Source organism: Cherax quadricarinatus, chromosome 9 (genome assembly GCF_038502225.1).
Source record: "Cherax quadricarinatus isolate ZL_2023a chromosome 9, ASM3850222v1, whole genome shotgun sequence".
In the NCBI taxonomy this organism is placed as follows: domain Eukaryota; kingdom Metazoa; phylum Arthropoda; class Malacostraca; order Decapoda; family Parastacidae; genus Cherax; species Cherax quadricarinatus.
This window is the reverse complement of record NC_091300.1, coordinates 9,813,667-9,837,740: the sequence shown is the minus strand read 5'-3', so window position 1 is coordinate 9,837,740 and position 24,074 is coordinate 9,813,667. Positions and strand designations below refer to the sequence as shown.

At 37.9% G+C, this 24,074-nt stretch overlaps 1 protein-coding gene across 1 annotated transcript in view; it reads right to left on the bottom strand.

Moving 5' to 3' along the window:
- Positions 1-5,441: 5,441 nt before the first annotated feature.
- The window catches only part of LOC128686208 (uncharacterized), a 138,594-nt gene continuing 119,961 nt past the window's right edge, over positions 5,442-24,074 (bottom strand). Inside the window, exons 9-10 of the mRNA XM_070083202.1 lie at positions 15,925-16,037; positions 5,442-10,361 (exon numbers count right to left, since the gene is read on the bottom strand). Coding sequence (XP_069939303.1) covers positions 10,287-10,361; positions 15,925-16,037 — 188 coding nt within the window. The 3' untranslated portion in view covers positions 5,442-10,286. The remainder of the gene's footprint in view (positions 10,362-15,924; positions 16,038-24,074) is intronic.

Genomic DNA, 24,074 nt, shown 5'->3' with positions numbered 1-24,074 from the left:
GTCTGACGACACAAGGAATGCCTGCGTACAACACCGTAATTCACACAACCACTTGTTAAACTACAGAAACTCAAGACTTATCGCCACAGAGGACAACACTCAATACCGAAGAATCCTGGAATCATCACTTATTTCTATATCCGACAACTTCAACCAGAATAGTGGCTTCTATAACATAGCTGAACCACTTGCCAAGAAACTTCTTCATCGCTATCCCACATAAGAACACTGTAGAAGGTCTGCTCACAAACTTATCCAATCTCCTTTCCAAGCTACCCAAGTTTTTAGACTCTATAACCCCACTCGGTACATCATCAGATGCAGCATTCTTCACCTGACCTCAGCCGGACTATAAATACTCGCGTTCCTTCCACCCCAGGTAGTTCTGTTTGTGACTTGAAAAAGCCCACTGTGTGGGCGAAACGTAGTCAATAAAGGATCACATTATACTGCATTTGTGTTTATATTTCCAAAGCTAGGGATCCTTAACCTTGTCAAACCCTGTGTAAAAAATAAAGAGAGAGATAATGAGAGATAGTGAGAGAGAGAGAGAGAGAGAGAGAGAGAGAGAGAGAGAGAGAGAGATAGTGAGACACTATTCCAACAATCATCATTAATAAAGGATACAAATAAAACACAGGTACGTGTGGGGGGTAGGGGGTTTAAAACTCCCTTTAATTTATAAAAACTGTTACTTCGATTTTTATTTCCTCAAAGTCAAAAAAAAGTTAATTATAAATATGAGTGTAGAAACTTTACTTACTAAGAAGGAACTTAGGAACTTAGCGTAACTAAGTTCGTTGTGGCAGATGCGTTACCCATGAGGTAGTGAGTGCGTCGACAGTGACGTAACGCCAGCGAGATGGAGGCCTTCATGACGTCCTTTTTTGAGAGGGAATGACGTTTTTTTCTGAGGGTGAATGACGTCTTTTTGAGGGGAATTACGGCTTCTTCTTTGAGAGGAATTACGTCTTCTTTTTGAGTTGAGTGACGTCGTCTTATGTTTTGAGGGGAATGACGTCTTCTTTTTTTGAGGGGAGTGACGTCTTTTTTTATTTAGGGAAATGGGGTCTTTTATTGAGGGGAATCTCGAGGCAGTTTGATTTTTCCCTTAGAAACTGGAGGTATTTTGATACTCTTAAGAGGGGAAATGTAGTTTCGTGATACTCTTACATGGAAGGGGGGAAGGATGGCAATTTCGTGTTCTTAGAGGGGAAATAATTGTATTTCCGTGTTGTATAGGGGAAATGATTGTATTTTCGTGTTGTATAGGGGAAATGATTGTATTTTCGTGTTGTAGAGGTGAAATGACTTCATTTTCGTGTTATATAGGTGAAATGACTTCATTTTCGTGTTATAGAGGGGAAATGATTGTATTTTCGTGTTGTAGAGGGGAAATTATTGTAGTTTCGTCTTGTAGAGGGGAAATGATTGTATTTTCGTGTTATAGAGGGGAAATGATTGTATTTTCGTGTTATAGAGGGGAAATGATTGTATTTTCGTGTTATAGAGGGGAAATGATTGTATTTTCGTGTTATAGAGGGGAAATGATTGTATTTTCGTGTTGTAGAGGGGGAATTATTGTAGTTTCGTCTTGTAGAGGGGAAATGATTGTATTTTCGTGTTGTAGAGGGGGAATTATTGTAGTTTCGTCTTGTAGAGGGGAAATGATTGTATTTTCGTGTTGTAGAGGGGAAATGATTGTATTTTCGTGTTGTAGAGGGGGAATTATTGTAGTTTCGTCTTGTAGAGGGGAAATGATTGTATTTTCGTGTTGTAGAGGGGAAATTATTGTATTTTCGTGTTGTAGAGGGGGAATTATTGTAGTTTCGTCTTGTAGAGGGGAAATGATTGTATTTTCGTGTTGTAGAGGGGAAATGATTGTATTTTCGTGTTACAGAGGGGAAATGGTTTTCCTTGAGGTATGATGCTGATATTTTCTTGTTTTTAGAGGGGAAATCCTGTTCTTTAATGTTGCTTGAGGGGAGAAAATGAAGAGTATTTTGGCGTTTTAGAAGAGGAAATACAGGCAGTTTGTTGCTCTTAAAGGAGGTGAAGTTAGCGACTCTGCTAGGTTGTGCAGAAAGAGTCGTTGTGGTGTTATATAATGAATAACAATGACGTATTGTGATGTTATAATGAATAACTGTGACGCCTGTCAGTAGCGCTTACTCTAGAACCAGCTTATCCAGTGTTGACCTGTGAACTACAGCACTAGAATGTTCAGTGTTGACCTGTGAACTACAGCACTAGAATGTTCAGTGTTAACCTGTGAACTACAGCACTAGAATGTTCAGTGTTGACCTGTGAACTACAGCACTAGAATGTTCAGTGTTAACCTGTGAACTACAGCACTAGAATGTTCAGTGTTGACCTGTGAACTACAGCACTATAATGTTCAGTGTTAACCTGTGAACTACAGCACTAGAATGTTCAGTGTTAACCTGTGAACTACAGCACTAGAATGTTCAGTGTTGACCTGTGAACTACAGCACTAGAATGTTCAGTGTTGACCTGTGAACTACAGCACTAGAATGTTCAGTGTTAACCTGTGAACTACAGCACTATAATGTTCAGTGTTAACCTGTGAACTACAGCACTATAATGTTCAGTGTTGACCTGTGAACTACAGCAGTAGAATGTTCAGTGTTGACCTGTGAACTACAGCACTAGAATGTTCAGTGTTGACCTGTGAACTACAGCAGTAGAATGTTCAGTGTTAACCTGTGAACTACAGCACTAGAATGTTCAGTGTTGACCTGTGAACTACAGCACTATAATGTTCAGTGTTAACCTGTGAACTACAGCACTAGAATGTTCAGTGTTGACCTGTGAACTACAGCACTAGAATGTTCAGTGTTGACATGTGAACTACAGCACTAGAATGTTCAGTGTTAACCTGTGAACTACAGCAGTAGAATGTTCAGTGTTAACCTGTGAACTACAGCACTAGAATGTTCAGTGTTGACCTGTGAACTACAGCAGTAGAATGTTCAGTGTTAACCTGTGAACTACAGCACTAGAATGTTCAGTGTTAACCTGTGAACTACAGCACTAGAATGTTCAGTGTTGACCTGTGAACTACAGCAGTAGAACGTTCAGTGTTGACCTGTGAACTACAGCACTAGAATGTTCAATGTTAACCTGTGAACTACAGCACTAGAATGTTCAGTGTTGACCTGTGAACTACAGCACTAGAATGTTCTACAGCACTAGAATGTTCAATGTTAACCTGTGAACTACAGCACTAGAATGTTCAGTGTTGACCTGTGAACTACAGCACTAGAATGTTCAGTGTTAACCTGTGAACTACAGCACTAGAATGTTCAGTGTTAGCCTGTGAACTACAGCACTAGAATGTTCAGTGTTGACCTGTGAACTACAGCAGTAGAATGTTCAGTGTTAACCTGTGAACTACAGCACTAGAATGTTCAGTGTTAACCTGTGAACTACAGCACTAGAATGTTCAGTGTTGACCTGTGAACTACAGCAGTAGAATGTTCAGTGTTAACCTGTGAACTACAGCACTAGAATGTTCAGTGTTAACCTGTGAACTACAGCACTAGAATGTTCAGTGTTGACCTGTGAACTACAGCAGTAGAATGTTCAGTGTTAACCTGTGAACTACAGCACTAGAATGTTCAGTGTTAACCTGTGAACTACAGCACTAGAATGTTCAGTGTTAACCTGTGAACTACAGCACTAGAATGTTCAGTGTTAACCTGTGAACTACAGCACTAGAATGTTCAGTGTTAACCTGTGAACTACAGCACTAGAATGTTCAGTGTTAACCTGTGAACTACAGCACTAGAATGTTCAGTGTTAACCTGTGAACTACAGCACTAGAATGTTCAGTGTTAACCTGTGAACTACAGCACTAGAATGTTCAGTGTTGACCTGTGAACTACAGCAGTAGAATGTTCAGTGTTAACCTGGGAACTACAGCACTAGAATGTTCAGTGTTGACCTGTGAACTACAGCAGTAGAATGTTCAGTGTTAACCTGTGAACTACAGCACTAGAATGTTCAGTGTTAACCTGTGAACTACAGCACTAGAATGTTCAGTGTTAACCTGTGAACTACAGCACTAGAATGTTCAGTGTTAACCTGTGAACTACAGCACTAGAATGTTCAGTGTTAACCTGTGAACTACAGCACTAGAATGTTCAGTGTTAACCTGTGAACTACAGCACTAGAATGTTCAGTGTTAACCTGTGAACTACAGCACTAGAATGTTCAGTGTTAACCTGTGAACTACAGCACTAGAATGTTCAGTGTTAACCTGTGAACTACAGCAGTAGAATGTTCAGTGTTAACCTGTGAACTACAGCAGTAGAATGTTCAGTGTTGACCTGTGAACTACAGCAGTAGAATGTTCAGTGTTGACCTGTGAACTACAGCAGTAGAATGTTCAGTGTTAACCTGTGAACTACAGCACTAGAATGTTCAGTGTTAACCTGTGAACTACAGCACTAGAATGTTCAGTGTTGACCTGTGAACTACAGCACTAGAATGTTCAGTGTTAACCTGTGAACTACAGCAGTAGAATGTTCAGTGTTGACCTGTGAACTACAGCAGTAGAATGTTCAGTGTTAACCTGTGAAATACAGCAGTAGAAAGTTCAGTGTTAACCTGTGAACTACAGCACTAGAATGTTCAGTGTTGACCTGTGAACTACAGCAGTAGAAAGTTCAGTGTTAACCTGTAAACTACAGCACTAGAATGTTCAGTGTTGACCTGTGAACTACAGCAGTAGAATGTTCAGTGTTAACCTGTGAACTACAACACTAGAATGTTCAGTGTTAACCTGTGAACTACAGCAGTAGAATGTTCAGTGTTAACCTGTGAACTACAGCACTAGAATGTTCAGTGTTAACCTGTGAACTACAGCAGTAGAATGTTCAGTGTTAACCTGTGAACATTATTGTTATTATTATTATTGTGTGGAACTGCTAAACCCGTAGGGGGTTATACAACGCCTAAGGAATGATAGGTAATCAGGTTAGATAGAAAAGAGGATGGCAAAAGATAGCTTCAATTCCTTGAATCAAGAGCCGACAGGCCGGGAGGCCTGTTCAAGGAGCGGGCCGCGGGGGCGTTGACCCCTGGAATACCCTCCAGGTATATTCCAGGTAGGTAGTGTCCCTCCCCCTCAAGCACACCTGGCTGACCACAAAATTCTCGCCTTTGGCAACATTATTATATATATAAAAAAAATCGCCTGAGGTTCAAAACAGTGGCAAAATTTTCCCAAAATTAAAAAAAATTACAATAAATTCCCCGAAAGCTAAAGAAAAAAGTACCATAATTCTCATCCCCCAAAAAAGTACCATAAATTCTCCCAAACTAAAATTTTGTGGGTAAATTCGTCCAAACCAAACAAGCCTCAAATTCCACAAAATATAAATGATCCCCAATTCCCTCCCCCCCCCCCCCCCCAAATAAAAGAACTATACAAAAAGCCCCAAATTTAGAAAATTACCATGAATTTCTCGAAGTAAAACAACGTAAGAGGAAAAAAAAACAGTAATTTTAGTAAGTGAATAATGTAAGGTAGAGTGTGGAGGGAAGGATGAGGTGGCGGAGCAGTCAATAACTGCAACATGGCAGCTGGCTAATGTAATTTAAAGTGAGTGTGAGGCTGTTGTTAGCAACCTGCTAAAGTAGTCTGGGTGAGCATGATTGTCTTATATCATACATGGAAGGGAGTGAGGAATCTGTGTGTAAGTCTCATTCTTTATCTCTCTCTCTCTTTCTCTTATAATTATGACTACAAGATACAGTGCCACTACCCTTTAAAGTCATCAGTAATATTTAGCAGTTATTGGAATCATCCAGTGACTAGTGCCTCTCTCTCTGTCTCTCTCTCTCTGTCTGTCTCTCTCTCTCTCTCTCTCTCTCTCTCTCTCTCTTTCGTCGAGGTGACTAATTCTTCCATTAAAACAGTAGAACTAAGGTTGTTCCCCTTTAACAAGGTCGTCATCATTCCGTTTTCCTCTTCATCCACTCGGACATGAATCCACTTCTTTATTTTAGTCTCGTCCCTCTTGTCAGTTGCTTTTATTATCACTTTGTCTGAAGCGAGAGTCTGGCTTCACTTTCACTCTTTACTCTTTAACTCATCTAACCAGAATGTTTTTTTAACATATATGGAGAGGGGGTAGACAGCTTAGTTATATATATATGTATATATATATATATATATATATATATATATATATATATATATATATATATATATATATATATATATATATATATATATATATATGTATATATATAATGGACATGTGAAGGAAGAAGGTGTAGATATACTAACTCACTCCCTCCCCCTCAAAATATAACTTGTTTCAGAAAGCTAGAAACAACTTTCACTAACACTGTAACTACCTCTCAGTATAACCTGAAAATCGGTAGTTTTCCTTCCTTACGTCTCTAGTAGTACTGTAGTTACTCACATCTGTAATAGTCAGTCACTTCTGTAGTGGTTCATGTTGTTTAATTCTGTAGTAGGTAAATCTGTAGTAGTAATTCTGTCTTTTCGTGTAGAATTTACATCGCTTCGTTGTTATTAATTCAAATTTAATGAAAATATTTTATTTTTATTTTTGCAGTTCATGTTTTGTGAATTCGGATGATTTTTTTTTTTTGGCGATATATTTAGTTATTTCCTAAGTCTCTTAATTTTTATTCTACTTGTTGATAGAGGGGAAATATTATATAACCTCCAATTATGAGAGAAAATAATTGTGAAGAATGTGTGAGACATGCGTGCAGTTACATGGATGTTGTGTTAACAACGTTTCGCCCATGCAGGGAGGTTTTATCAAGTCACAAACAGATAAACCTGTTGTGAGTCTATTTCTCATCTTGTTCTTATAAAATACTATGACCTTCCCAGCTTGTCTGAAGAATGTTGCTGAAGGAGACAATAAGTTAGTGTTTTGATGTACCTTCCCCTTGTATCAAACTTCATTACCTCCCATTCCACGGACGTTGATTGTTACAGCTTCGGTAATAAAACTAGTCATTCTTTGCTAATTTTGCATCAGCGAGTACGAAAATGATGCTTACAATTGCTAATTGACTCTATTTATAAAGATGTGGACTCAGGCTGCGTAAACTGTACAGGGGAAAAGTTCTGCATTCAAACCCACAATACGGAATTATTAAAAAGTACATTTCCCTATATGTCTCATCATTTTTTTTTCTTTTTTTTCCTGTTTTGGAGGGGGCGGGGGTAATGGGGACAGACTTGTACCGATTCGACCACCAGTTGGTCAGCTTACTCTGATTTAGGCAGTGTTTGTTTAGCAGCACTGCCGGAAAATGGATGATTCTCTGGAAATTCAGGGGTTACATCTGGGATCCTCTTCAGCTCTCCTGAAGAGGATCCCAGAAAAGGGTCGGAATATACACATCAATCAATCTCCTGAGATTTTGTCAAAATGTGGTATATATTTGAGAATCTTACTGTATCTCAATATACCAGAGCTGATAGTTATAGGAAGCCAGGAAAAAAAATCTGCTGATGTCTTATCAAAAAATTGAACTGCAAGATGTCGACAGATACATTTCCTCCATTCGCACTCAGATCATTTTTCCGGCCAACTGTGATGAACGTTTCCACCAGGACATTACAGAAACACTACCAGGAAAAATGGAGTCCGTCAGTGTTAGCAGGTTACTGGTGGACAGTGACAAGAGCTGCATCACAAGTGGCACAGAAAAGACAAGAAAAGAAGCCTCGGTCTGAATAAATATAAGTGAATTCATTATTCCAGGTTTTTTAATAATATAGGCAAAATATGCAAATAAATTCCCCTGGAAATATTATCCAACTGATTATTATTATTATTAGTATTATTATTATTATTATTGTTATTATTATTATTATTATTAAAATTATGATCATATTCGTTTTAAGACCGTAAAAACTTTAAACCGAAATATCTTCTTTTTTTCGAAGCACAAAATTGTACAAAATTTGTAGAACAGTGACCCCTGAGAGGTTTAATTTCTTGAATATGATTTGTTGGTTAAGGTGGGTTTAAAGCCTATCGACTACATGGGAAAGGTTACAAGTAATGTGTTTACTACCAATCTAGCATATTTAAACTCTTAAAATAGGGACTAAAATAAATTTTCAAGTGCATGTATACACTGAGAGATATACGTACACATTGCTGTGTATGTATCCTATGTCCCTGGGTATACCCCTTATTCCCTGTAACCCCCTACCAAGTTGTCGAATACCCCTCATGTTCCTCAATCCCCAACCTCTCCACTCCCCAATACTCCAACCTCTCCACTCCCCAATACTCCAACCTCTCCACTCCCCAATACCAAACCTCTCCACTCCCCAATACTCCAACCTCTCCACTCCCCAATACTCCAACCTCTCCACTCCCCAATACCCCCACTTCCCAGGTGTTTCAACACTTCCCTCCCATATTCTACTCGTCTACCACCGCAAGTAGTGGCATAAACAGGTCAATCCTCTCCACAGTGTTTACACTTTTCTCTGCTGTCAGTGACTGGGTTTAGATTTTTTCGATGCCAGTGATTAAAAAAGCCACATTCCCTTATTATTATTATTATTATTATTATTATTATTATTATTATTATTATTATTATTATTATTATTGTTGTTGTTGTTATTATTATTATATGAATATTGGAAATGGACTTCAGTTTACTGGGTGCAGTGTGAAGTGGAAGAGGAGAAGAAGGAAGGAAGAAAAAAGATGAAAGGAATTAAGGGGGAAGAGGGAGACAAGAAAAGAAAGGTAGAAGAGAGAGGGAGGGAAACAATGTGACCTGACTTACCTACTACCTGAGGTCATTCGACATAACATAGCTACTGCTTTCAGCTTGACGGTCAGGTCGCCTAACCAAGACCTAATCACTTTGCAACCTGACTCTGACCTAATTACTTTAGGGTCCCTGAGGTCTTGTGACTTAATTATTTTATAAACTGTAACTTGTTCGTTTTTAAGTTTTTTCTCTTAAAGTTTCTGCAGACAATGACTCCGGTCTGAGACCGAAATATATATATATATATATATATATATATATATATATATATATATATATATATATATATATATATATATATATATATATATATATATATATATATATTCCCTGTATAGAAATCAGTGCGTATGAAGTGGGCGGCGGGAGATGTGTTCTGTCATGTAATGATATGTTAGGTAATGAGACGTGAAGATGAGGAGTGGGAAGATGGCAGCTGTGTTGACAGTGTGAAAGTTGACGAGCGGAGATAATGAGTGGGCAGGCGTGAAGGTGAGGTGAGTACTGCGGACCCATGAAAGTGACCAACGTGAGAATTCCCTGCTGTTAACAACACATATTATAATGGTAACGTGTAAATAATGGTAACGGTCGCTTCGACGTTAGTTCTCCAGCCTGACGTGAAGAACACGCTCTCCCCGCCTGTTGTAAGAGCCGCGATCCATCCTTCCTTATTAATTAACGGGGTGATAAGGGATATATAGCCTCAGTTTCCAAAGTGTTATTATCTTGTAGTGTAGCAGTTCAATGCTAATATAGCCAGTTTTGAAAAATTATTGACCGTGGCTGAACTGCCTTAGACGATAGATAGTTGGTATATTGTTATCAACAGGTAGATGGAGTTGCAACTGGCGTATCCTGGTGCACGGTTCTGTCTCACTATTATCCCGCCTCAGTGAAGACTGTAGTGGTCCTTAATGTACTATTTATGGGCGCCTTGTGGTTTTTTTTTGTATATCTACACGAACAATAGGAAAACCGGACTGTGTAAAGATTTTTTTTTATTTTTTAGTCCTTCGTAGTTCTCTTAGAAGTAAATATATCTTGTTTGTAGCCAGGATGATCCCGAAAGAATCCTTCTGTCTATGGAGAAACACAATGATGGACTCACTGTCTCTCTTGCTACTGATGCCATCGGTGGTGTCCGTCTCTCCTGCACTGAGGACGGTGAACTTGTGGCGCTAGAGCTAAATCTTAAAAGAATAGAGATCCTAAACTCCCCTCGCTTTGTTGTAATATCACAAGTGAAGTCTTAAGTTGATTCAGAATGTTGCTAAAGATACCAGCCTTCCTTAACTTCTACCAATGTTTAAACACTGGAAGGGAAAGAGAGAGGGAAGCTGCTGATGGCGGACTCCCACACTGTGTGGAAATCGAGGTATCTATCCCATGGTTTATGAAGGTTATCGACGATGACGTCCCCTGGTGAAGGTGACGTTGACGGAATCTTCACGTCGCTGACGATGTTCTCAGTGGCTCTGCAGGTAATCCAGAGCAGCTCCGAGAGCCCAGCTGGGCCGGAACCCGTGGATCTTCTCACACACCTGCAATAAACATAATTTGTAGCTGATGCTGCAATAAGAACGAGTGTAGCGAATAATTAGAGCCCAGGAGGGAGCTCTCACACAACGGAAAGTGATTAGAAAAGCTTGGTAAGGTGGCCCAGGGGACTACCTTTGCATAGGCCATTATTGGAACCCACTTTGGCAACTAGAATCTTCCAAATGAACCATAAAGAGAGGCAATTGTGTCTCGTTATCGCATCGTTAGCTTAAAAATTCTCGTGGTTGAGGCAACGCACGGCTAATATATTATATATATATATATATATATATATATATATATATATATATATATATATATATATATATATATATATATATATATATATATATATATATATATATTATTTTTATTTTATTATCACACTGGCCGATTCCCACCAAGGCAGGGTGGCCCGAAAAAGAAAAACTTTTACCATCATTCACTCCATCACTGTCTTGCCAGAAGGGTGCTTTACACTACAGTTTTTAAACTGCAACATTAACACCCCTCCTTCAGAGTGCAGGCACTGTACTTCCCATCTCCAGGACTCAAGTCCGGCCTGCCGGTTTCCCTGAACCCCTTCATAAATGTTACTTTGCTCACACTCCAACAGCACGTCAAGTATTAAAAACCATTTGTCTCCATTCACTCCTATCAAACACGCTCACGCATGCCTGCTCGAAGTCCAAGCCCCTCGCACACAAAACCTCCTTTACCCCCTCCCTCCAACCTTTCCTAGGCCGACCCCTACCCTGCCTTCCTTCCACTACAGACTGATACACTCTTGAAGTTATTCTGTTTCGCTCCATTCTCTCCACATGTCCGAACCACCTCAACAACCCTTCCTCAGCCCTCTGGACAACAGTTTTGGTAATCCCGCACCTCCTCCTAACTTCCAAACTACGAATTCTCTGCATTATATTCACACCACACATTGCTCTCAGACATGACATCTCCACTGCCTCCAGCCTTCTCCTCGCTGCAACATTCATCACCCATGCTTCACACCCATATAAGAGCGTTGGTAAAACTATACTCTCATACATTCCCCTCTTTGCCTCCAAGGACAAAGTTCTTTGTCTCCACAGACTCCTAAGTGCACCACTCACCCTTTTCCCCTCATCAATTCTATGATTCACCTCATCTTTCATAGACCCATCCGCTGACACGTCCACTCCCAAATATCTGAATACATTCACCTCCTCCATACTCTCTCCCTCCAATCTGATATCCAATCTTTCATCACCTAATCTTTTTGTTATCCTCATAACCTTACTCTTTCCTGTATTCACTTTCAATTTTCTTCTTTTGCACACCCTACCAAATTCATCCACCAATCTCTGCAACTTCTCTTCAGAATCTCCCAAGAGCACAGTGTCATCAGCAAAGAGCAACTGTGACAACTCCCACTTTATGTGTGATTCTTTATCTTTTAACTCCACGCCTCTTGCCAAGACCCTCGCATTTACTTCTCTTACAACCCCATCTATAAATATATTAAACAACCATGGTGACATCACACATCCTTGTCTAAGGCCTACTTCTACTGGGAAATAATTTATATATATATATATATATATATATATATATATATATATATATATATATATATATATATATATATATATATATATATATATATATATTATTGTAACCACGAACGAGTGGTATTGATCAATAACAACATCGATAGCCAAGGATTCGAACCCATGTTGTACTGGCCCGCCATTGTGAGAAAGAGTCACATGATGCCTTAACCCACAGGACCACACAACCCTACAAGCACGAGGCCAAGATAGATGTGTTACTCATTGTCCGAGGACATACACAGGTGTGGGAACTTTCAAGCTAATTTCACTTTCATCCCTTTTTGGTGTAGTACTAACCTACGAACATTGGCTGGTCCTGTGGGTTAAGGCGTCATGTGGTTTTCACTCACAATGGCGGCCCAGTACAACATGGGTTAGAATCCTTGGTAGTGCAGTGGGACTTAAGAATACACAAAACAACCACTGTGAAAGAATAGAGAAATTCCAAACGTTTCGTGACTACTCACATTATCAAGGAACAATAAAAGTAATGCATCAAACGAAGGCATATAAAAGGTCTAGACCACACCTCACTATCACATCCCACAACAAAGCAACACCTGATGCGCGACTCAGAAGAAAGGGAACACTGCAGCAGGCCTGCTGGCCCAACTAGACAGGTCTTTCACGCAACCCACAAACTATTCTACCCAAGAATTTGTTCATGATAATTTGTTCATGATTGTAGCCATGTATAAACGTAAGTAACCATTCTTACAGTATTCATTACCTTTGTAACTTGTGAGTTCATTACCTTGTACCTAGTTCAGCCATCACAACTTTGGGAGCCCAGTCCCTGGATCCATTACTTACCTCTGTAATCTGTAAATACCTTTGTAACTTGTCATGATTGTGACTAGACCTACCCGGAGTTCATTACCTTTGTAATTTGTGAGTTCATTACCTTTGTAAATTGTGAATTCATTACCTCTGTAACTTGCTCAGCTATCAAAACTTTGGAGTCCAGTCCCTGGACCAATTATGTACCTCTGTAATCTTTTGACTACCGCCCACAGGATGGGTATGGGGTGCATAATAAACATATTAAACTAACTAACCCAAGAATTAACAATTTTAAGATTTATTATTTGTCCAATGTATTATTAAATTCTTCCCAAATTCTATTAATTATAAATGGATCTAATTTATATAAACCAAAGGAAATATTCATATTATTGTCAAAACTGCTTTTTATGAAACAAGATTCAATTATATTTCTGTCGACCATGGACTTGCTTGATACAACTTTCTCAACTTTTTGAAAATCAATTGGATGGTTAAAATCTCTCACATGAATAAATAGAGCACTGGAATCTTGTCCTGTTCTAATGCTATATTTATGTTGTTTTAATCTTAGTTCGAGACTTTTACCAGTTTGACCGTAATAAACTTTATCGCAGATTTTACAAGCAATCTTATAGACACATCCGTCAGCATTTTTGGGGGAATTCTTTATCAAAAGTTTTTTTACTGTATCAAGATTTTTAAATACAACTTTGATACTAAAAGTCTTAAGAAGACAAGGCATATCAACCAAGTTTTCATGGTAAGGGAGAACTAACATATTTTTAGTTGAATAAGGTTGGTTGTCCCCTTTTGAAATGTAAAAAGTATTTCTAGCAATTTTAAAAGATTTATCAATTACGTTTCTTGGGTGAGAAAACAGACAGTTTAACTCTATCTTGATGTGAAGAATAACAGAGTACACAGGAACAGTTATTTGTAGGTTTTCTGTAAATCTTAAATTTGAATTCATTATTACCCTTAATAATTAAAACATCTAGAAAAGGCAATGAGTTATTTTCCTCAAACTCAACAGTAAAGTTTATAGAATGGGCTAAGCTATTTAATTTACGAAGGAAATGGTGTATATCTACATTCTTGGGCATAAGACACAAAATATCATCAACATATCTGAACCATTTAGCTCTATTAGGGAGGATTGTGTTAAGCAGCCTTGTTTCAAAGAATTCCATGTATAAGTTACTAAGAACAGGTGAAAGAGGATTTCCCATTGCCATACCAAATTTCTGAGTGTAAAACTTATCATTAAATACAAATTTTGCAAAAACATTGCAAAGTTTAATAAGTTTAATGATGGTAGGAACTGGCAATGGTAAATCATAATTAACGAGTTCTTCAGATAAGAAACTTAATAAATCATCAACAGGAACTTTCGTAAACAAGGAAGTAACATCAAACTAACCATGTTAAAATCATTTAAGTCAGTTAAGGAGCTTAATTTATCAACTAAATCTGTGTTGTTTTTAACATTAAAGTTAGAAGTTTTGCCAACAATAGGACTCAAAATGTCAACAAACCATTTGGATAATTTATATGAAACTGATCCTATGGAGCTAATAATTGGTCTGACTGGATTCCCTGGTTTGTGTGTTTTTATTAATTCATACATGTAAGTGGTTGTTTTGCATATATATATATATATATATATATATATATATATATATATATATATATATATATATATATATATATATATATATATATATATATATATATATGCAATAAGATCACAGTAAACAGGTGATTGTAAATTATGCAAAACAACCACTGTGAAAGAGTAGTGAAATTCCAAGCGCTTTCGTGACTACTCACATTGTCAAGAAACCTTGACAATGTGAGTAGTCACGAAATCGCTTGGAATTTCACTACTCTTTCACAGTGGTTGTTTTGCATATATATATATATATATATATATATATATATATATATATATATATATATATATATATATATATATATATATATATATATAAATATATATATATATATATATATATATATATATATAAATATATATATATAAATATATATATATATATATATATAAATATGTATATATATATATATATATATATATATATATATATATATATATATGTATATATATAATATATATATATATATATATATATATATATATATATATATATATATATATATAAATATATATATATATATATATATATATATATATATATATATATATATATATATATATATAAGACAAATATGTATATATATATATATATATATATATATATATATAAAGACAAACACAAATATGTTTGTCAACAATTACACATCATCTAACTCCTAAGAAATGAAACGCATGCTAACAGGCATTGCGGCTATGAACAGCAACTCTGGGTCGCTGGAACAGAGAACTAACTTCTCTAGGGACCTAAGTGATGTCTCTCCCTATGGTAAAATAACAGATTTATATTAAGCATCATTTTTCCCTTCCCCCTACCATTATTGCAGCTTCAGGTAGCAGCTCTTTAATACTAACACTATATTATATGTTTACCTCGAAAACTATATTCGCAGTCTTTTTATATTGCTGAGTGAGTGTGTGGATGGGGAGAAAGGCTTGTCGAGCCCAGGGAAACTACATGGTGACAGCCCTCCTGACACTTCCATTACATGCATGACAAGATTTGAAAATCTAAATAAATCCTAACCTTTCTACTAGACACAGACCACTACACTGACTGGCTGTAGTGAATCTAGATGCTAGAGGGAACATATGCCTTTGATTTCTAAACGGGTGTAGTGCATCTGGATGCTAGATCGAGCGAAGACCTAGGATTTTTAAATTGTGAATTCCTGTGAAAGGAAGTATAGCGTTGTTGATGTATAGAAGTCAAAGCCAGTCTGTGGCTTCTAGCTTATATTTACTCTGATATTATTAAATTAATATTGAACTGTAAATTATGAGAAATTTAAGTAATCTAAAGAGGTATTAAAAAATTAAAAGAGTACGTATATGAAAATGGTTACGGCAACGAGAGAGAGAGAGAGAGAGAGAGAGAGAGAGAGAGAGAGAGAGAGAGAGAGAGAGAGAGAGAGAGAGAGATGGGTAAAGAGGAGTCAGTGAGATAGAGACAAAAGTAGGTAAAGGAGGGAGGAAGTTACGGAGACAATAGAGAGAGATTATTAAATAACTTACCAGTATCTCTGTGTGGTCGTCCAGGTGCAGACCGTGAGTGAGCAGGGCAGCTACGTACTGGTAATCCAGGCAGGCCAAGGGGTCAGGTAGGTGGGCAGGCTCACGCGAGCACACTGCAAGATAACAGGTCAATCACAGGTCAAGCAGGTGAGCAGGCGAGGACACTACAAGATTGCAGGTCAATCGCAGGGCACAGGTCAGACAAGTGGGGAGAGTCATGCAAGCACATTGCAAGATGACAGGTCACATGTCACGCAGGTGAGCAGGCTCATGCCTGCACACTGCAAGATAGCAGACCCATTATAAGTCAGAGGTCAGGCAGGTGGGCAGGCTCGGGCCAGCACACCACAAGGTCAGTCATAGGTCAGAGGTCGCTTGTGGCGTAACCTCAGCCTGGAGAAAGAGGTCAGTTACAGAGGTCAGAGGTGAACGTCCACTTTAACAAATTAAGAAAGACAAAAAAAATCATTATCAAAAGCACTTGAAAACTAATTTCGGATACCCAAAAAAACCCATCGCATCGAAGGAGACCATAGGCTTTTATTTTTTTTTAACGCAGTGACCGGAATCCTATCAAACTGTGTGCTTTTGGAATACGTAGTGATGGAATATTCAGGAGAGAGGGAGGTATAGGTCAGGAGGAGGTAAAGAAGGACAGGAGGCGAGGCAAGGGAAGTAGTGCATCTGTACACTGAGGGAGTACATCATTGTACGTACATTGATAAACCAAATTTTCCCTGTTGTAGGGTTAAAGTATTGCCGTGTTAATGTACAGCTTTAAATTGTTGATAGTGTTTACATCTAACAAATTATACCAGCTTGAGCTTAAAAAAAAGTAATTTATGTGGCTGGAATAATTCACAAATAACCTGCAGTGGTCTAGCATGGATTGAAATTTCGTCATAAGGTTATATACTCTCTTAAGTATGAGTTGACTTAAGAAATCGTAATGACACGATTGCAAATAAACCATACCCCCGGCCGGGATTGAACCCGCGGTCATAGAGTCTCAAAACTCCAGCCCGTCGCGCTAGCCACTAGACCAGCTAGCCACAATAAGATTCATCCAACTAGGTATATTTCTACACCATAGGAAAGTTAGCACAGGCACCTCTGTGACCACAAATGCAAGTTTTTACAGACGAATCTCCAGCTAGCGTGGCCGTGCCTGTGCTAACTTTCCTATGGTGTAGAAATACACCTAGTTGGATGAATCTTATTGTGGCTAGCTGGTCTAGTGGCTAGCGCGACGGGCTGGAGTTTTGAGACTCTATGACCGCGGGTTCAATCCCGGCCGGGGGTATGGTTTATTTGCAATCGTGTCATTACGATTTCTTAAGTCATGTTGACGGCAGTGAAGGGACTTGAGCTAGAGTTCGCCACGGCCACGCTAGCTGGAGATTCGTCTGTAAAAACTTGCATTTGTGGTCACAGAGGTGCCTGTGCTAACTTTCCTATGGTGTAGAAATATACCTAGTTGGATGAATCTTATTGTGGCTAGCTGGTCTAGTGGCTAGCGCGACGGGCTGGAGTTTTGAGACTCTATGACCGCGGGTTCAATTCCGGCCGGGGGTATGGTTTAAGTATGAGTTATTTGTGAATAACTACCAGCTGGCAGAAGTAGGGCTGGCCAGGGCAGGGGCATGGCTGGGGAGGGTTGGACAGGGGCAGGTTGGGCTGGCCAGGTAAAGGGTGCAGGGGCGAGGAGAGTTGATAAATTAGAAGCAGTATTGATTCCAGTGACTCAACACCTGACTACGATTCTCTAGGTCACCTGATACCAGCTACACATTATTAGGTATCCCTGAAGGGTTACCGTATATATATATATATATATATATATATATATATATATATATATATATATATATATATATATATATATATATATATATATATATATATATATATATATATATATATATATATATATATATATATGTCGTGCCGAATATGTAAAACTGGTCAATTAGCAAGAACTCATTTAAAATTAAGTCCTTTCTGAAATTTTCTCTTATACGTTTAAAGATACATTTTTTTCATTAACGTTAATGTAAAAAAATTTAATTTTGCACCAAAAGAATCTAAGAAAACTTACCTAACCTTATTATAACAAGAGCAATTTATTTTAGCCTAACCCAACTAAATATATTTTAAATACGTTTACAATAATTTTGTACTAAACAAACACAATCAAATATATTTTTTTCGTTAGGTTCAGAATGATTTTGGCGAAATTATTGCATACACAAATTTTCACTTGTCCTATATGGCAAGATGAGCGTTGCTATTTAAGCCAAGATCGCAAGTTCTGCCTATTCGGCACGACATATATATATATATATATATATATATATATATATATATATATATATATATATATATATATATATATATATATATATATATATATATATATATATATATATATATATATATAGCAAAAAATATACAACCACTGTGAAAGAGTAGTGAAATTCCAAGCGCTTTCGTGACTACTCACATTGTCAAGGAACTTTGAAAGTAATACATCAAAGGATGATGTCTTATGCCCAAGAATGTAGATATACACCATTTCCTTGGTAAATTAAATAGCTTAGCCCATTCTATAAACTTTACTGTTGAGTTTGAGGAAAATAACTCATTGCCTTTTCTAGATGTTTTAATTATTAAGAGTAATAATGAATTCAAATTTAAAATTTACAGAAAACCTACAAATAACTGTTCCTGTGTACACTATTATTCTTCCCATCAAGATAGAGTTAAACTGTCTGTTTTCTCATCAATGTTTTTGAGAGCTTTACGTATTTGTAGTCCAGAGTTCATAGATGAAGAAATATTCAAAATTTATGAAATAGCCATTGATCTGAAATACCCGAGAAATGTAATTGATAAATCTTTTAAAATTGCTAGAAATACTTTTTACAATCCAAAAAGGGACAACCAACCTTATTCAACTGAAAATATGTTGATAAATTAGACACATGTGCAACTCTTGGGTATCTTTATTGAGGAAACGTTTCGCCACACAGTGGCTTCATCAGTCCATACAAAAGAGAATCTTGAAGAACAGGAGGAGAATGAGGTAATCAGTCCCTCAACCTTGAGTCGATGTGGTCAGTCCATCAATCTTGAATAGAATACGGCATACGTGCTGAGAAGGAGCTTATAAACCGTTGGCAGGAGAGGTGAAGCAGTCATAGGTCGTGTAACATTTGTTCAATATTGAAGTAGGTCGTGCCCAAGAATTAGGCAAGCGAAGAATTCCCAAGTATTAAGATCCCAAGAAGTTGCAGTGTCTGACAGGTTTGTAGATGAATGGTTCAGAGAACCGACAGAACCTGTCAGACACTGCAACTTCTTGGGATCTTAATACTTGGGAATTCTTCGCTTGCCTAATTCTTGGGCACGACCTACTTCAACATTGAACTAATGTTACACGACCTATGACTTCTGCACCTCTCCTGCCAACGGTTTATAAGCTCCTTCTCAGCACGTATGCCGTATTCTATTCAAGATTGATGGACTGACTACATCGACTCAAGGTTGAGGGACTGATTACCTCATTCTCCTCCTGTTCTTCAAGATTCTCCTTTGTATGGACTGATGAAGCCACTGTGTGGCGAAACGTTTCCTCAATAAAGATACCCAAGAGTTGCACATGTGTCTAATTTATCAACATGTCGGTTCTCTGAACCATTCATCTACAAACCTGTCAGACACTGCAACTTCTTGGGATCTTAATACTTGGGAATTCTTCGCTTGCCTAATTCTTGGGCACGACCTACTTCAACATTGAACAAATGTTACACGACCTATGACTGCTTCACCTCTCCTGCCAACGGTTTATAAGCTCCTTCTCAGCACGTATGCCGTATTCTATTCAAGATTGATGGACTGACCACATCGACTCAAGGTTGAGGGACTGATTACCTCATTCTCTTCCTGTTCTTCAAGATTCTCTTTTGTATGGACTGATGAAGCCACTGTGTGGCGAAACGTTTCCTCAATAAAGATACCCAAGAGTTGCACATGTGTCTAATTTATCAACATGTCGGTTCTCTGAACCATTCATCTGAAAATATGTTGGTTCTCCCTTACCATGAAAACTTGGTTGATATGTCTTAAGACTTTTAATATTAAAGTTGTATTTAAAAATCTTGATGCAGTAAAAAACTTTTGATAAAGAATTCCCTCCAAAATGCTGACGGATGTGTCTATAAGATTCCTTGTAAAATTTGCGATAAAGTTTATTACGGTCAAACTGGTAAAAGTCTCGTACTTAGATTAAAACAACATAAATATAGCATTAGAACTGGACAAGATTCCAATGCTCTATTTATTCATGTGAGAGATTTTAACCATCCAATTGATTTTCAAAAAGTTGAGAAAGTTGTATCAAGCAAGTCCATGGTCGACAGGAATATAATTGAATCTTGTTTCATAAAAAGCAGTTTTGACAATAATATGAATATTTCCTTTGGTTTATATAAATTAGATCCATTTATAATTAATAGAATTTGGGAAGAATTTAATAATACATTGGACAAATAATTAACCTTATTTCTTGGGTAGAATATTTTGTAAGTGGGATGTCGTGAGGACCTGTCTAGTTGGACCAGCGGACCTACTGCAGTGTTCCTCTTTTCTTGTGAGTCCGGTATTGTCGCGCGTCAGGTGTTTCTTTTTTGTGGGGGTTGATTGTGAGGTATTACTTTCATAGTTCCTTGACAATGTGAGTAGTCACGAAAGCGCTTGGAATTTCACTACTCATTCACAGTGGTTGTTTTGCATATATATATATATATATATATATATATATATATATATATATATATATATATATATATATATATATATATATATATATATATATATATATATATATCGTACTGAATAGGTAAAACTTGTCAATTAGTAAGAACTCATTTAAATTTAAATTCTTTCTAAAATTTTCTCTTATACGTTAAAAGATATATATTTTTTCATATGTATTAATGAAAAAATAATAATTTTGTACCGAAAGCACCTTAGAAAACTTACCTAACCTTATTATAACAAGCACAATTTAATTTAGCCTAATCTAACTAAATATATTTAGATAAGTTTACAGTAATTTAATAAGCAAACACAGTGAAATATATTTTTTTCGTTAGGTTCAGAATGAGTTTGGCGAAATTATCGCATACACAAATATTCGCTTGTCCTATATGGCAAGATGAGCGTTGCTATTTAAGCCAAGATCGCAAGTTCTGCCTATTCGGCACGACATATATATATATATATATATATATTCCGAAGTTTTCGTTTACAACAGGAGAATGCTTCATCCGATGGGCTTCAAATTTTCATTGCTGGTATACTGTAACTAGGGTAAGGATCATGCAACTATCAGCATGGGCAAGGGCCCTCTCGTCAATTTTGTATACACAATTGCCAGTTTGATTTCCGTGTGATATCTTGATTAAGTCTCTCCTGATCGATGTGTTCAGACCCTCTATCTCAAAATTGATGGACTGAACACATCGACTCAGGCTGAGGGACTGATTACCTCAAACTCCTCTCCCTCACCTTCCACCTTTCTTCTCTGTATTGGACTGAAGAAGCCACTGGCTGGCGGAACGTTTCCACAATAAAGATACCCATGTATACTGCACGATGGGATTAGAACGTTACCCAGAATTAGAAAAAATTTAATAAATGGGATTTCCATCGCGAATCAGACATTAATGAAGGTGGTGCTGAAAACGCTCTTACATCAGGTAGTTATGGTATCAGAGACGAGGAGACGAACCGGCGAGACTGGACCATCTACTCACCCTAGAATGCTTCCTATATGCGATATATAGAAGCCACTTCTGAGTGTAGGCTACAGAAACTAGAGGACGTGATTTACGTCAAAGTCAGTGACTTATAAAGTAAAAAACCCGGTGATTTACATAACCACAAGAGGATGAGATGATTTTTGCTGGAGAGTTGGGGTTGTAGTGGATAATTGGTGGTTGTGGTGGGTATTGGTGGTTGTGGTGGGTATTGGTGGTTGTGGTGGGTATTGGTGGTTGTGGTGGGTATTGGTGGTTGTGGTGGGTATTGGTGGTTGTGGTGGGTATTGGTGGTTGTGGTGGGTATTGGTGGTTGTGGTGGGTATTGGTGGTTGTGGTGGGTATTGGTGGTTGTGGTGGGTATTGGTGGTTGTGGTGGGTATTGGTGGTTGTGGTGGGTATTGGTGGTTGTGGTGGGTATTGGTGGTTGTGGTGGGTATTGGTGGTTGTGGTGGGTATTGGTGGTTGTGGTGGGTATTGGTGGTTGTGGTGGGTATTGGTGGTTGTGGTGGGTATTGGTGGTTGTGGTGGGTATTGGTGGTTATGGTGGGTATTGGTGGTTGTGGTGGGTAATTGGTGGTTGTGGTGGGTATTGGTAGTTGTAGTGGATAATTGGTGGTTGTAGTGGGTATTGGTGATTGTGGTGGGCATTGGTGGTTATGTTGGTTATTGATGGTTGTAGTGGGTAATTGGTTGTTGTAGTGGGTATTGGTGGTTGTGGTGGGTATTGGTGGTTGTGGTGGATTGGTGGTTGCGGTGAGTATTTGTGGTTGTGGTGGGTATTGGTGGTTGTGGTGGGTATTGGTGGTTGTGGTGGGTATTGGTGGTTGTGGTGAGTATTTGTGGTTGTGGTGGGTATTGGTGGTTGTGGTGGGCATCGGTGGTTGTGGTGGGTATTGGTGGTTGTGGTGGATAATTATGATTGAAGCGTTGGTTGTGATGGATAATGATGGTTGAAGCGTTGGTTGTGATGGATAATGATGGTTGTGATGGATAATGATGGATGAAGCGTTGGTTGTGATGAATAATGATGGTTGCAGTGTTGGTTGTGATGGATAATGATGGTTGCATTGTTGGTTGTGATGGATAATGATGGTTGCATTGTTGGTTGTGATGGATAATGATGGTTGCAGTGTTTGTTGTGATGGATAATGATGGTTGCATTGTTGGTTGTGATGGATAATGATGGTTGCAGTGTTAGTTGTGATTGATAATGATGGTTGCAGTGTTAGTTGTGATTGATAATGATGGTTGCAGTGTTAGTTGTGATTGATAATGATGGTTGCAGTGTTGGTTGTGATGGATAATGATGGTTGCAGTGTTAGTTGTGATTGATAATGATGGTTGCAGTGTTAGTTGTGATTGATAATGATGGTTGCAGTGTTAGTTGTGATTGATAATGATGGTTGCAGTGTTGGTTGTGATGGATAATGATGGTTGCAGTGTTTGTTGTGATGGATAATGATGGTTGCAGTGTTTGTTGTGATTGATAATGATGGTTGCAGTGTTAGTTATGATTGATAATGATGGTTGCAGTGTTGGTTGTGATGGATAATGATGGTTGCAGTGTTGGTTGTGATGGATAATGATGGTTGCAGTGTTAGTTGTGATTGATAATGATGGTTGCAGTGTTGGTTGTGATGGATAATGATGGTTGCAGTGTTTGTTGTGATGGATAATGATGGTTGCAGTGTTCGTTGTGATGGATAATGATGGTTGCAGTGTTGGTTGTGATGGATAATGATGGTTGCAGTGTTAGTTGTGATTGATAATGATGGTTGCAGTGTTGATTGTGATGGATAATGATGGTTGCAGTGTTCGTTGTGATGGATAATGATGGTTGCAGTGTTCGTTGTGATTGATAATGATGGTTGCAGTGTTCGTTGTGATTGATAATGATGGTTGCAGTGTTCTTTGTGATTGATAATGATGGTTGCAGTGTTAGTTGTGATTGATAATGATGGTTGCAGTGTTCGTTGTGATTGATAATGATGGTTGCAGTGTTCGTTGTGATTGATAATGATGGTTGCAGTGTTCGTTGTGATTGATAATGATGGTTGCAGTGTTCGTTGTGATTGATAATGATGGTTGCAGTGTTCGTTGTGATTGATAATGATGGTTGCAGTGTTAGTTGTGATTGATAATGATGGTTGCAGTGTTAGTTGTGATTGATAATGATGGTTGCAGTGTTCGTTGTGATTGATAATGATGGTTGCAGTGTTCGTTGTGATTGATAATGATGGTTGCAGTGTTCGTTGTGATTGATAATGATGGTTGCAGTGTTAGTTGTGATTGATAATGATGGTTGCAGTGTTAGTTGTGATTGAT